General features: G+C 44.3%; 1 protein-coding gene across 3 annotated transcripts in view; it reads right to left on the bottom strand.

Annotated features, from left to right (window-relative positions):
- The window catches only part of LOC147729693 (S-adenosyl-L-methionine-dependent tRNA 4-demethylwyosine synthase TYW1-like), a 683,091-nt gene that overhangs the window by 379,584 nt on the left and 287,985 nt on the right, over window positions 1-15,522 (bottom strand). For all 3 annotated transcript variants that reach the window (XR_015308342.1, XM_086954579.1, XM_086954580.1), the window contains exons 5-6: window positions 9,932-10,126; window positions 7,227-7,511 (exon numbers count right to left, since the gene is read on the bottom strand). Coding sequence is in view for 2 of the 3 variants with exons in the window: in XM_086954579.1 (XP_086810705.1) it covers window positions 7,227-7,511; window positions 9,932-10,126 (480 nt within the window). In the remaining variant the exon portion in view is untranslated. The remainder of the gene's footprint in view (window positions 1-7,226; window positions 7,512-9,931; window positions 10,127-15,522) is intronic.

Genomic DNA, 15,522 nt, shown 5'->3' with positions numbered 1-15,522 from the left:
GGCAGAACTCTAGCCTATCCCCAGTTTACCCTGCAGGTATGTCCACCACAGGATAAAGGCCTTCTCTAAGTCTAACAAGGCCACCCAAAATTGTGTTCTCGTCCTCTTCACCCAGTCCATAACCCAGAACAACCAACAGGTTTTGAAATGTGTTACTGCTGGTATAAAGCAGTTTTGATCTTGGTGCACCACTAAGGGCAGTAGGGGAGTACAGTCTGTTAGCAAGCACTTCACCAAGTACCTTGTAATCAAGGCTAATGATAATAGGAGTTTTGGTGGTACACCTAAGCTGGTCATTTTCTGGTTTTAGGGTGCACTACTATCAATACCTCTCTCAGAGTCAGACAGTAGTCATTGCTCTTTGGTCGTCTCATATGCCTTTAGCAAGCATGGAGTCCACTGTACTTGGCAAGTTGTATAAACTCCATCTGTTGAAGAGCTAATTTTATTTCTGCTAAGTTCAGATGAGCCTCTAATTTGTGCTTCTGTAAGGGATTGATCGTATAATAATAATAATAATAGGGGGATTTGTAGAGCGCATGGTGACGCCAACGGCGTGTCCCCGCGCTGTGATACTAGTACTAGCAGAAGAGGTGAAAAGGTGGTCCGCTATTGGGCGTAGAGAAATGTTTTTAGTTTAGCTCTGAAGATGGACTGTGAGGGTTCCAGGCGTAGCGCCACAGGGAGTTTATTCCAGCTGGACGCTGCCAGGTACCTGAAGGACCTGCCACCCATCCTAGCTTTGGACACCTTTGGAATGGACAAGCGTCCCGTGCCAGATGATCTAAGGGAACTCAGTTCACCACCTGATACTCTAGGGCCACCAACGGCTCAACTCTTGCACTGTCTCTAGAGAGGTCTCTGTAGTATGTCTTAAACAGCCTATTGATTTCTGACTCGGAGCCTACCACCGACCCATCACTGGTGGGGTATGGAGGATTTCTTCATTCAGCAGCCAGGTCAAAAGGCTTCCAACTTTATCTACTTGTTCATAACGTTTTATATATTCCTTGTGCTTGAAGTGTAATAGTCGGGTAAGGAAGTCTCCGTATAACTTTTTAAGTCCTACTAGTGTGTGTCCTAAAGTGTGGTCAACTACCCTGGCACCTTCCACTGCCTTTAACCGGTCTTCGAACCCCATGATCATCTCCCTCTGGACTTTTAGTGCCCGTTTGACCCAGACATCCTTGGCGTGGTGTTCCAACTTGTAGCCTTTAATCCTCCAGTTTTTGCGGTCTTCGTTTATTCAAGCCTTAAGACTCTGCACACAACCGATGCTAAACAGTGCTAAAGTGTTTGTGCTCTTTCCTCTAAACATGGTAAAATTGGCACATTTCTTTACTGTAAGATCGTGGAAAAGTGGAACTACATATACCCGGACCTTAAAGTTAAATTCTACAAATGGAGTTGCAGCACTTATTGTGCCACCTACTTAAGGAGCTCCTTAAAACGAGTCTCAGACCTGCCATTGCAGCCTGAGCTTGCATTTGTAAACAGCCATTTCGACCTGGCAAATTAAACTTTTTGCCAGGCCTTAAACTTACCCTTTTTATGAAATATAAGTCACCCATAGGGCAGGCACAAACAGCAGTCCCTCGCAATAGCAGTGTGAGAAAGGTCCGTAATTTTATAGCCATTCAATTATTCTTGTTTTTCGAATTAGTTCTTCGTACTTCAGTGGCGCTCGTCATGCATTCTTCCTTGTGTTCCGTCCGCTGTTGTGAATAATTAAATGAAATAGAGCATCTTATTGGTTAGTTTGGTCTTAAGTCTGCTTAAACTGGTGGCAGCCTTATACATGGTCAGCTAGAGGTTTTGATTCTTTTGTATGAACTTTCTTAAAGTGGCATTTTCAGAATTGTAACTTAAAATCCAACTTTATATTACATTCTTCAAAGACCAAACTTACCATTCCTACCTAATTAAAAACAAAAGAGATCACTTATTAATTCAAAAATCCTATAGGTTATCCTATGGGAGAGGTAGGCCTCACCTTAGTGAAAAACAAATGTAGGGTTTTTCACTACCACGACTGTCAGTTGGTCCCGCATGAGCCACAATGCAGTTTCATAGTGTGAACTATCTGCGACACAGTGGATGTTGCACCGCGGGTGACAGTTGGGTCAGTTCTTTTTTCCGGCTCCTTCTGGGAGGATCCTGGTGTTTGAGTTCTTCAGTTTGTTGACTGAAAGGGATATATGTTACATTTTATTGGACAATTCAACATTTTCTGATACCTAGAGGTATATTCTACAGTTTTTTGGTCTTTTACCATGTTTTTCCAGTCAGAATGCCTGCTTTATTTGGGAAATGTCCTTCCTGTGGCGAGAAAATGTCACTGTCAGACCCACACTCTGTGTATATTGTGTGCCTTCCAACTTCACACAACCCTGACCAGTGTTATCATTGCCAGAAGTTTTCTAAAAGGACTCAGTGTGACAGAACGCATCAAGGACCCATCCGGATCAGAGAGATGGAGAGAGCCTGAGGATCGAGGAGGAGCACCGGGGGCGCTGAGTTCGTGCGTGAGCACCAGCGACACAGATCATAGGTGAAGAGAATTTTTCCGTCATTACACAGTGAGAAACAGCTGGGAGAGGTATTTCTGAAAAGCAGCGGATGGCCGGTAGACCCAAAAAGGCACCAACTAACACAGACAGGCAGTGGAACGAGGGCAACATATCCTGGGGGAAGGAGTAACCCTTTATCAGGCTATAAACTATTACAAAGTTATACCTCTTTCATTGCGCTCAGTTCACGGTAGTCTACCGATCCTTCCCACCTGATTTGCCTGACCCCGATGGCAGGACCTAAAATGGCAGCTTCCATTACAGTCAGGTGCATGGCCAGAACCCTAATATAAAGCGGATGCATGCAGTTGTGTGCAGGATCCACATTGTAAGCAAGCGACAGTTAAGCATTTAAATCTCCTTTGGATGTGCATGAGTATGATCTGACCTGTTCACGGATACCTGAGATGGTGTCTCCACTGTGGAGATGCTCTCAGTAGGAAGCCTGACGTGTGATCCCTATCAAGTGTCTTACCTTCCAAGAGACCTAAGTAAGTGTTACTAGTTCACAATCCAACAGGGTCGCAGCTGAGACGGATGGGTGCCTGACCCTAACATGGACGCCAGTTGTGACTTTTTCCCGCAGCTGAAATCTTCCTTAAATAATCCTACCAGGACTGTGCGTGGCCAAAAGATGGCATCTGGAATTCATTCGGCCATGGTTTCTCCCCCACCACCCAACCCCCTTACACCTGTTCTCCATCCTGACAGAGGAGTCCGAGCACTATGTCCGACACCCGGTAGAGCTGCTCTGTTCAGCCTTGGTTTATCGTCTGACCGTCACCAACAGTTTTTCTTTCTGTCTCCCTGTCTCGCCCACCCCCCCTCATTATATTTCTCTAACTCTGCTTTTTCCTTGTCTCCTATCTATCTGTTCCCATTTAGCACTCTTTCTTTCTTTGTCTCACTTCCTTTGCTCCTATCCCCTCTCACCTGAATCTTTTCCCTTACCCGCTACGCCACCTAGCCCTCTGTCCTTTTGTGCCATTTGACTATGCACTCCTTCTCTACTTGTTGGGGAAAGATCCAATATTTATACTTTGGAGTCTCAGCAAACCCGCTGAGAGAGTCCACAGTGCCTAGGGAGCCACTCACAGCTGAGGTATGGTATGGCACCCCTTGCCGAAGCACTCCCTCTCCCCTTTTTGGGGAATGATCCAGTATGTAGGCCTTGGAGTCCCAGACACTTCTGAGAGAGTCCACTGCGTATAGAGAGCCTCTCGCAACAGAGATGGGGAAATGATACCACTTCCCCTGGGATCACAGCTTACTGGACTTTGGACGCAGCTCTGACTCGTCTACCGGTTTGTGTCCCTGTCACCCTCTCCCTCCTCTCTCCATGCTGTGTCTCTCACCCGCCCCTTCTCTTTCACTCCTCCATTCTCTGTCTACTTCGCCTGCACTTACCCCCCTCTCCTGAAATTCTCCCTTTGCCTGCTTTTCCCCTTACCTATATGTCCTTTTTGTTTGTCTCAACCTTACTTTTCACTATGTTGCCAGGCTCTAAAAACTGTGTAACCTTTGTAACGATGTAACCTGCAATCATGGTCTGATACTCATGTAAAGCGCTCCGATACCTCCCGGTCAAGCCAGCTCTATATAAAACCTTTAAAATAAATAAATAATTGCAGTGGATGGGGTAAATGTGCATGCATATCAAACAAACAAACAAACAACTTGAACAAGTCCCAACAAACCCACACCTCACACCATGGTGTCAGCCAGCCACAGTCACCTACTGCCCTTGATGATTTGGCACACCATTGAGAATCATTCAGAGTCAAGGAGGGTCCTTGACATTCCATCAGGTATTCATTCTAATAGTCTGACCAGCCATCATGTGCACCCCTCCCCAGTCAGGTAACAGTGTTTGGGTACTCGCGCCATCATAGCACAATGATGTACTCACAATGGGCTTGCGTTTATGACTGTATCAAAAGGATACCATATGTGGTATAGTCATGCAAGCAGGTCAGTCTTCATCTGGGTGATATGCCCACCCTCCCACCGCAGCTCTTTGGTCATTCGACTCTAGTGTTTCCAAGTGAGAATCTCGGGTGTCAGTCCTCGAAGTTCCTGCTTTTCCAATCTCAGATACCACCTGCACTCTATTTGCAGCTTGTTCCTTCGTGGATTTGCCATGGATTTCCTGTTGGAGCAACGTCTGTTTCTCTACATCCTCCATCCTTCGCCTGAGTTTGCGTACAACTGAAGGGTTGACACCCCCCCACCCCCCCACCCCCACTTGTTTCTAACCATTTCCACACCACTTTGAGTGACAAGGGAAGATCAGAGTTTTATCCCTATTCATCACTTTCAGTTTCACTGGGTACAATAGTGCAAAGAGGAGCCAAGGACTGGAGGCGAAATCGCTGTTTCAATGTATGAAAAGATTCGCACTGCTTACCTTTGTGCATTTACTGTGTAATCTAGGAAAATTGGGACTGTGTTGTTTTCCACTGTCTATGGGCACTTGGCTCTGGCGGTTTGAAGCAAATTGTCCTAGTCTCCGAAGTTGAATCATCTAGCCACTACCGGTCTCGAGGGTGCTCCCAGCTGGGGTGGTTTTCCAGGTGCCTCATGTGCACATTCTACTGAATAAAGGCTGAAGTCTTGCCTCCCAAAGCTGGGTCTGTTAACCAGTTCTCCAAGTATAGAACCATGCTTGTGTCTTCTATCCCCTCCTGTAGTCCCACTAATCAAATGTTATTCCATTTGGAGCAGCCCTCGCCGTCATTTACCCAGGACCACAACATGTCGACTTCTTCTTGTAGCGCCTGGATATATGTTTGCATTGCCTTCAACTTTCGGTGTTTCTAACTTGGGCTCCAGGGAGGTTTTTAAATTGCTAACCACTGTCAGGAGTTCTTTGTCAGTGTGGGGTTGTAGCATCTGCTCTACAGAGGGAGACATGAATACTGGGGCCAGGTCAGCCAGTATCTGTGCGGTAGGTGCAACTCCATCCACAAACTGGCTTCCTCTGGTTTTGTCAATATCTGTGAGAGGAGCGCATATAGAACAAACAGTGGGAGAAGGGTCCTCCGACAGGTCAGCAAATTACAGTAGAAGACGTTCCAACTAGTTAATGGGTTATTCTTCTTAGGCCCTCACTGGGAGGCCCACAGGTATTGCTATCTGAACCCACCAGACAGGACACCAGGCCCCCGCAGTGCCATCCGCATTTTAGGTGCCACTAGTGGTCCCTTTTTAGGGGAAACGCACACTTTAGTTGTGCTAGCCAGCATGTACTATTAGCGTCCAGAGAAGCTCCCTCGTCCTCAGAGGCCCAGGCATTGTGTAAACTTGCATGCAAGGGTATTGACTATTCCATGAGGCTTCCCTCTTTCCAAGGCTGCTCTGCGACCTGTCGAGTAGTCTCACCTGCAAATGGGGGCCACCTGCTGCGTTGTATGTTGTTGCACTGCCTGCTGGAAATGGTTAGGGTCCTTCGTCATAATGTGCGTGCTCTGTTCAGCTGGCACCCAGCCTTGCAGGCCGTTCCTGCTGATACATGTCGGCTTTCTCCGCTCCACCGTTTGATGCCCCACGATGCAACCAGCACCCACAGTGAGCCACAGGGTTTACTGACCTGGGAGAGACACCCCTGGACAAGTGCACACACCACCCCTCTTGTGGCCCACCTCTCGATCCGGGAAGAAGGCGTGGCTGGTGCTCTGCCCAGTTCCTCGTCAGGAGCTCTCACGGTCCCTCTTGGGCTGCAAGCCACGGGCCACTCAGCACCGGCACAAATCTTTCCTTCAGCTGCACAGTGCCCACCAATTAGGTGACCTTGGCGTACTGTCGGTACTCCTCCCCCCTCCAAGAACTTCAACATGTGGGGTAGCAGGCAGATTAACTAGGCTCATTACTGGCAGTAGGACTGAGCTTGCATTTGTGAGACTAGTCCGGTTGCCTTTTTGCACAAGCACCCCTAGTTGAATTAGCTGGTTTCCAACCAATCAATGACAGGTTCTCAATAAAGCTATTCACAACCACTTTGCAAAAAAAACGATCATAAAGAGGCGGAACACAATGTTGTGTGATGTATGCCTTTGATCATTCATTCAAATGGTCCTTTCTGTTGTGAAAATAATGGACTCAACACCTGAGGGGAATAGAGGAGCCAGGATTGCGGTCATCTAGTACCTCTAACATTCAATCTGTGGAAGTCATCAATTCATACCTGTGATGACAACCTCTCCAATAGCTCAGAACACATGTCTTTGCCGCATAAAATAGAAAAGTGGAACACAGTAACAGGCTACACCCAAGATGTAAAAGCATATGCTGAAAAAAATTACTCTGTTGCGACCATTAAATATAGTAATGTATGTTTACCAAGGCTGCATTGTCAGTAACATTGTTAAACTCTCTTGATCACACTTTATATACAATTAGAACTACACTGTAATATGGTAGGAATTGTATATCTCCCCCCCCCCCACTCCTCCACTATCCTTAAGTATGTAATCCTACCTATGCATCAGAGATTGTCATTTATACAAAACAAATAGGGTCTGTTACTAAGAGGTTTTCCATGTGCTTGTCAAGATAAAAGGCAGTGCAGTTATACAATTAATTCAGCACGACTTACGAGGCATATACAGTCCCTCCCTGAGCCCCAAGTTTTGGACTCCCTAATCTTGCTATCCGTACCTCTGTAGATTCGCTGTCAGACTCCTGTCCTTGATGGTCATGATGAGAGGTTTCTGTATGATTCTTTTTGGATTTGCATTCGCCTTTTTTACACTTGCCACCACAGGTCTTCTTCTCTCCCTTCATAAGCGCCTTCAATCTAACAAGGAATTCCGTCTTCCAGGAATGGAAATCTGCCTCGATGCTGCCATGCTTGCTTTTCACGACATTACAGTCGCCTTCGGACCGTGTCATAATGCGACTCGCGCTGAGCATCCACAGCCACTTATCAATGTTTTTTCCAACCTAAAGCATAGTACAAATGATGATTAGAATGCTTAGAAGCCAACACTTAAAGACATTAGAAAACACCCAAGTGCTCGAGAATGTCACAGTCCGCCGAGTTAGCATTGGGCTGAATTTCTCATCTTGGTTAAATCAGGGATTAGGAGCTTGAAAAGCTTAACCAGTTTAACATTTAGGATTTTAATCAGACCACATTTTCTCATTCATTAAGGAGTAAAGACTTGCACCCAAAGCCTGCACATAAAAGGGAGAGTCACAGCAGAACATTATATCTCAGTCTACAAGGAGCAGTAAAACATTTTAACTGCTTTTCTTAGCTTATAGATACAGGTTCTCCATTTACTTTCTAAAGGCGATTCCTTATCTCAACCAGATATGTGTATTAGCCCATCATAAAATCAACCAAAGAAACTAAGTTACAGAAACAGAATAGGTCTATTCTAAGAAGTTCCATAATTTAGGTCACAGAAAGTAATTTAACAGTGTTGAGTGAGCTTCATTGAACACGTTTTCTGTCATTAGCCTTTAATTTAATGAAAACAGACATTCCAATTACCAGCATCAATTAGGACAGATTATTCATAGCAGAGCTTTCAACTTTTAAAGGGGCAGGACCAGGCATGAGAAGCCCGTCGTCCATTGTATGAAGCTCCACTTAAACGCAACCAGTTCGAATAGAATCTAGGTTTTTGTGGATCTGTTACTTGTAGTCCTGAGTATATTCCATTATCAAATCAATACCACAAGGACCCGAATGGAAAGAAAGCACGTGGGTGGTTTAACTACTTTTGCAACGACTAGGAAGCTTGAGAGCTGCATTAAAAGCATGAAAACTCAAATTCAGAGCCCCCAAAGCAGGGTATACGCTCTTCAGAGAGGGGTTGAGAGCAAGAGCGCATGTATAGCTATCCATTATGAATCAACAGAAATAAGTTCTTAAAGGATATAAAAATGATGCATCTTAAAATGGAGCTCAACAGGATCACTCAGAAGTTGATTAAACTAAAAATGTGCCTGAATTCAGTGCTGCTAACAGGAATTTGGCATTGCAGTGGTAAAGGTGCTAAGTTTCTGATGTAGTGACACCCATAGTGAAAACCACGGCATAAGCAGGGGTTGAAACATATACGAAGGAGGTACCAGTCTCTTCTGCTCCCTGTACATTGTAGGAGCGCCAGTGTAAACTGTACCTTTCCAACAGTGCTCCCTAAGGGGAAATCTTGATTGGTGATCACAATAGGACCAAGAAAGTTCCTGCCACAGTTTGTTCCAGTGTCATGTGTCTTAACACATAAGACAGACACACACATTCCAGATTTCTAGAAAAGAGCATCCGCTAACACCAAGCCAAAGACTCGCCCTGCACCTGGGACACTCAAACTTGGGTTCGCCTCACAGAGAGAAGACTTAAGTTGCCAAAGAATGGATTGCACAGATCAAGGGATGGGGTGGAGTGCAGAAAAGAAAGGCACTGAAATTATGGATTTTTTTTGCACCAACGTGAGCCTTAAAGGACGAGACCGTCAAGCACCCATTTAATACAGGAATACTAATTTTGAAGGGATGAATTGCTGCCATCCAGGACAATTCCACAAAGCAATGAGGAATCTATGTTTTCAAAAATTAGCAAACACTGTAGCTTATTGCAGAAAAATGGTAAACCTAAAGTCCTCTACCAGGCGCACTCAAAATCAGTCCCTACTAAATATGGCTACACTGAAAACTCCTAGGTAAGTTAATGTCAATAAACAAATCAAACTTAGGCAAAAGGGGCTTTGGGGGAAGTGAATACTTTTCCCCTCTTGTGCAACCGAACACTCGCCTCTTTATAGCAACAAGAAAATAGTGTGAGGAGGACAAATGAATGTACTTCAGACTTTCTTTGGAAAATGTTTTCAGAACCCGGTTGATAAAGTCAAGTTTCACGAGACTTCATTTTAAACTTTTTTTTATTTAGCATATTAAATTAATATAAATATGCACGTATTTACTACTCCTTATTAACCCTTATCAGTGGCTATGCCTACAAGGGTTTTCTCCAGGTTGCTTTCATGTAATCTATCCCTGGTTTTTCCCCTGGCTGCGCAAGTACCATCTTAAACCTCCATGCCTCATGATGTGAGATCTGGAAAACAACGTGGCTGTGGTGGAAGCGGCCCATTCCATGTGTCACTTCTGCAACATGACAACCTTTCACTGTACTCCCCTCAGAAACTCCCTCCGGAAGGAACCATTACCTGCATCCTGGTACCAAACTGGACTTTCTTTGCTAGATGAACCCCATGCAACAAACTGGGACAAAATGAAGAGGCAAAAAATGACCGAGGGTGGGGAGGATGGGGTGGCGTAGGGGAAAGTTCATGAGGCAGTGTTTACCAAGACAGAAATGGGGTAATCGTGTAAATGTTAATAAAGCTCACCGTATTGTAGTGGTCGGCGTAGAGAGAGTTGCCCAGGCCAAACACAGCATACCTCATGCCTTTCAGATAGGTTTTACCAAACCGGAAGTCATTGGATGCCTCTTGTAACCATTTGCAGAACCACTGGGCATTCTCGGTTGGCTGCCCATCAGTGTAAGTGGCAACCAGAAAAACACACACATTCTTACTAAAAGCCTGGCAAAGAGAAGAAAGGAAAAATGCTTTCAGTACTTGAAATGGGGACAACACACTAATGGCACCACAATCTGGAAGAACAATAATGCAATTGAAAATTTAAATTACTACAAAGAAAACGTGATGAGAACTTGTATAATTTAAGAAATACCTGGTAATCACATTAAGGCATCCGTGCATCATAGTGTTAGGTTCAAAATACACAGAAAGACTAGTTTAATTGAGTTTCACAGACGTGCATTGCCAACATGAATGGGAAGTGAATATTCATTTTTCGGTCTAACTTGGTAGCACAGTTGTCTTCATACCTATGGTTACCAAAGTCTAAAAATGTACATAGATTTGGGTTTGGCTCCACTCAAAGGAGCCACTCTTCCTCACCTCATGCTATTGGGGGTTTGTGTGTTCTTCCATCTTGTATGGAGTGCTTGCATAACAATGTATGAAGGACTATTTTAAATCTTCAAAAAAAGTCAACACCCATTAAATTCTTTACCTTTGCTTACAGAAAACAGTTGTTTTTAAAATGACTGTGGCATTGTGCTATAATTACCTGTTTCTAATGCCGACTTATGGTGAAAGTCCGCACTTGCTCACGCCCATCAGTGTTCTCAATTAATTTTTGACTTTCTGATCTCCAAGTGACAAGACTTCCTGATCTGCTCTTTGGTTCGTCAGAAGCCCCCAGTGGGCTTCGTAAGGTCATTTCTCTGCCGGCCTTACACAGCTTTTATTGCCATGATTTATCTCAGATTAAATTTGGCACTTTCTACGAATGAGAGACAACACTTTTGCTTAAAAGCCCTCCCCCTTTGTAGGTCTCGCCTAGGCAACGCTTGTGAGGCCGCTTCAAGACATGCTGTATGCAGGTATGGACTTAAAGCTCTGCCCATTTTACGCCTATCTTTTCAATGGTCTCCTCTTACTGTCCTTTGTGAATGGTGGCTTTTGATTCATGAATAGGCTTAGTAATTTGTCCTCCATACCGCCATCCCTCCTTTTGTAACCTCCCATGAGGACTGCCCCTGTAACTTGTGTTGCTACTCGGTTTGTTTTATTTACCGTCTGTGAGCACTATTTTCTTAAATTACCTTCTCTCATACTCTCCAGTAACCACTTGTTTTTTAAGCAGCGCAGAATGCAGCGCTTTCTAGTGTTTTTGCTTCAATAATGGTGGTTGCGACATTAACTATGCACGCGCCCTACTATATTTTTTTAAAGCAGTAGTCACGTTGAGCTTTTGCTTCAACAATGGCAGCTGCGGGCTTCCTGATAATTACGAATCTTTGATAAAAAAATACCAAAAAATTGATATTTTAACTAATATTACTTGCTCGTAGGGAAATATGCAACAATTGGTTTAAAGCAAATCCTCCTAATAAAATAGAATGGTGGGCCTCAAAATACATTAACTGGCTGGATAGAGTACGTAAATATAGGCAGAATGATTTCTGTCTTCCTTATGAGAACTGGGAACAATCATTTATATAATAGTCCAATGATTAGGCCTCTATACTATATTGCCTAAAAACTGTGGTGGTGGCTTACAGACGACTGGGCGAAGCAGTCACCTATGGTGGAGTAAAGAAGGCAAGGTGTAGAGTGTATCATCCCAGGAAATAAAAGATCACTGGTAGGACCCATCTCGGAGGTGATCAAGGAGTAACACTCTTGTATACCTGGGCAATGAGGACAAAACATAAAAAACAATGGCTCAATATTATTCCTCCTTTCACAGGTCACAGCCACTCATCCCCGTCCCACACCAGTTGACTGTGTTTCAGGTTTCAGCACGGCACCTGCTTTCATATTATCAACACTGGTGCCGCGCTTTATGCTGCTGCACAGGCCTGTTTTTCAATAGTTAAAAATTCAAGAACTTTGCAAAAATTGCATAGCATTCCTAGGTACGGTGTGTCGTCCGGTGAGGTCACCCACACCAGCGGATCCCATGCTTTTCTAACTGTAGATAGTTATGTAAGTGGATTTGGGCTAACCATCGGAGTGAGCCCAGTTGGATCAGCGGTTCTGTTAGGCGAGGCCACAGAGCTCAGTGCCATCTCTCAGCGCCTCATTATCGGGGTATGAAATGGAGCAGAGGCTAAAATATGTCTTTCTTTAGTGCTGAGCAATAATATTCTATAGAATAATAATATGTCGACGCTGGGGGGAATCATATGATATGTGCTCTCCAAATGCCTGTTTGTTGCCGACACCAAGTGGCCGATGCCATGTATGACCTCCCCCTCCCCCCTTTAGCCAGTCCTACCATTTTAACCTATGCAGCACATCATTTGTAGTTTTAATTTTTACTCTAGGACTATGGGTTGACAGACACACCCGCGTGCAAAGCGTTGTTGAACTGTCCGGTGTTGCTTCACAATACATGGTAGCCTATTCTCTTTCTGACAATGCCTCCATGGCCATCAGACTATCTGCAAGCAAGACAACAAAGCATGCAAATAAAAAAACAAAAATAAAGAACGTGGTCACTTTTAATACCGACAACAAACTTTCAAAAAACGCAAAACGCAAGACCTATTGCATTGCAATGCTTGTTTCACACAACTGGGACTGATAGTGCATACATCATCATAGGACCTTCAATTTCTACTTTTGTGCAGGGGATTCATGCACAACAATTTGATGAGTGTATGTGCTTTTTAAAATCAACTGCCTACTTTTAATCAGTACGCTAATTTCAAGACTCCTTGGGGTGAGGGTATTGCTTTACAAATATAATTTTCTCCCTTTATTTTTCAGGTGGACGGTTTGTTTGAAGACACCGTTCTAACTGTCCTCTGTCACTGCCATATTACACTGCAATGAAACATACTGACCTGCCTAACTGAAGTTAACATATAGAATTTTAGTGTTTACAAATAGTGAGCCATTAAAGATTCCACAGACATCAGATACGTTTTGAGCGAGCTAATTTTTTTCACTACCTCTGAATCTGAGAATGGGCGGCACCTTTTGTGATTAGGCATCTGCCCACCCACTGCATACCGGGATCAATACTCTATGAGCTATCAACAGGATTCCTACTCGCCCCATAAGTGTAATCGATTGTGGGTTTAATTAATTATCCTTTGGTTTACCTAGATCTTTGCTGCATCCAACTAGCACTGTGGAGCCGGACACCAATAATAAATACAGTGATTTGCAAGTGTGTAGGAAAAAGGATTATTTGAGGTGAACAAGCGCCTCAAAAGAGAAGGCTTCTTAATGTTTCACAAATTATATAAAATAAACCTATACTCAATCCCTGGTACAGTGACACAAAGCATTCAGGCTCAAATCAAAGGCAATGTGTAAAGTATGTAAGCAGTGCATACGAGGCGCGCAACACCCATTGTTACAAAAATTTGATTAGTCCAGGTAGAAGTCCGTAAGTCAAAAAGGTTTTACGCAAAAAGGGACTTAGTCACTTGTCCGAAAAGAAAAATCCTCCCTGAGCTGGCTGCCACTGAAAGGGTTGTTGCTGCCGTGGTACCAAAGGCCAGATACTTTAACAGATTGACCCAGATGGAGCTCTGGAGATTTCTCACTGAAAAAGTCCAGACACAGAATGGGACTTGTGATTTTTCGGAGGTGCTGGGAGCTTTGACTGGAAGGAAAGCTGAAATTTAATCCGACGCAGTGGAACTGCTGGTCAGATAATCACCCCCCCCTTCACCCTCAAGATCCCCTTAATCTCTAGAGGAAAACATTTTTGAAATGTCCAAGTTTTTGTCTGAGCCCAAACAACCACAGAAGTACACTTCTAGGGCCCCAGAAACTCAGGCAAGGGAGAAGGCTCTGCCATGCTCATGGTGTCAGACAAGGGGCAACAGCAAATTTCAGTCGAGGTGCCGTTGCTATGGACCAGCAGGCATTTTCATGTAAAGGCCTCTTGCAACTTGTTGGATCCCTCCAGCTAAACAGGAGGTCAGCCAAATGACATTGGAGTATACTTATTTGGGTTAGGTACAAGTGGGAGCAGGTCCAGTCCTTGAGGGGACATCTCGGGTCGCAGACAGCAGGACCAGTCTTCTTCTGATCTTATACGGATCCAGGAAGTGTTCTGAAGAGGTGTTTTGGGCAAGCAAACTGTACACCTTCCTCAATCAATCAATCAATCAGTGACACTTATAAAGCGCGCTACATACCCGTGGGGTCTCAAGGCGCTGGGGGGGGGGGGAGCCGCTACTGCTCGAACAGCCAGGTCTTCAGCTTCTTCCTGAAGGAGAGGTGGTCTTGGGTCAGGCGCAGGTCGGTCGGGAGGGAGTTCCAGGTCTTGGCGGCCAGGTGGGAGAAGGACCTTCCTCCTGTAGTCGCTCTTCGGATGCGGGGGACGGCGGCGAGGGCGTGGTTGGCTGATCGGAGGTGGCGTTTGGGAGCGTAGAAGTTGACTCGGCTGTTGAGGTAGCTCGGGCCTTGGTCGTGTAGGGCTTTGTGTGCGTGGGTGAGGAGGCGGAAGGTGATTCTTTTGTTGACGGGGAGCCAGTGAAGGTCTCGCAGATGTCCGGAGATGTGGCTGGTTCGTGGGATGTCGAGGATGAGTCTGGCGTCTTCCTCAGAGCATAATATAAGTATTACACGTATTAAAAAAAGAAGCAAACTACTTACTTAGAGAAATCACTGTCGGGAGAACCCTCTGACTGGGAACCGTAAGTGTTGTCACGGTCACACTTTTGAGAAAGCTATAGAATCTACAGAGATAAAGTATACAGGAAAACAAATTCCTCTTAGGAAAATGACCAACTGCAGAAAATCTAATGTCGGCCATTTCATCCTCTGTCCAGGAGGTCTAAATTATGTCAGCAAACAGGACGCCACTTTTGTATTAAAAATTGTAAACAAACCAGCAAATCGAAATTTTAAAAAACCTTTTGCTCCAACGGTCAACACTGTGTGCAACATGAACACCTAGAGAGAAGTATGAAGTGGACTATTTTGGAAAGAGTCAAATCTGTGAAAGGAAGAGATACAACCCCATGCATTAGAAGAAGGAAGATGTACTGAATAATCACACAGAAACCCACAAAGAGGGTCTGAATGAGAAGATTCCCTGAAAAAATACTCTAATGCTAAAGAAGAGGGCATAGTTTGTATGGGTGAAAGATACTATATCCTTTGAAGTTATTTTTCCTTATTCGATTGGTTCCCTCATGAGTGGTGTCAGATATTGATGGTATTGAACATAGGAGGTACAAATATATGAACCGGTTTATTATATATATATGTATGTATTAAGTATGTACCTCTGAAGGCTGAATACAAATGAACTATGTAGGATAGTGTTTTCATATTCACTGAATGTAAAAGAACGTTATTGCTAACGTTAGACAATGATTATGTTTAGAGTTTGTATTTTAAATTACTAGAATAGCAGTGTGTGTTGTATGAGTGGA

This window comes from Lissotriton vulgaris, chromosome 2_1 (assembly GCF_964263255.1).
Source record: "Lissotriton vulgaris chromosome 2_1, aLisVul1.2, whole genome shotgun sequence".
NCBI lineage: Eukaryota > Metazoa > Chordata > Amphibia > Caudata > Salamandridae > Lissotriton > Lissotriton vulgaris.
This window is presented reverse-complemented; position numbering and strand designations above follow the sequence as displayed.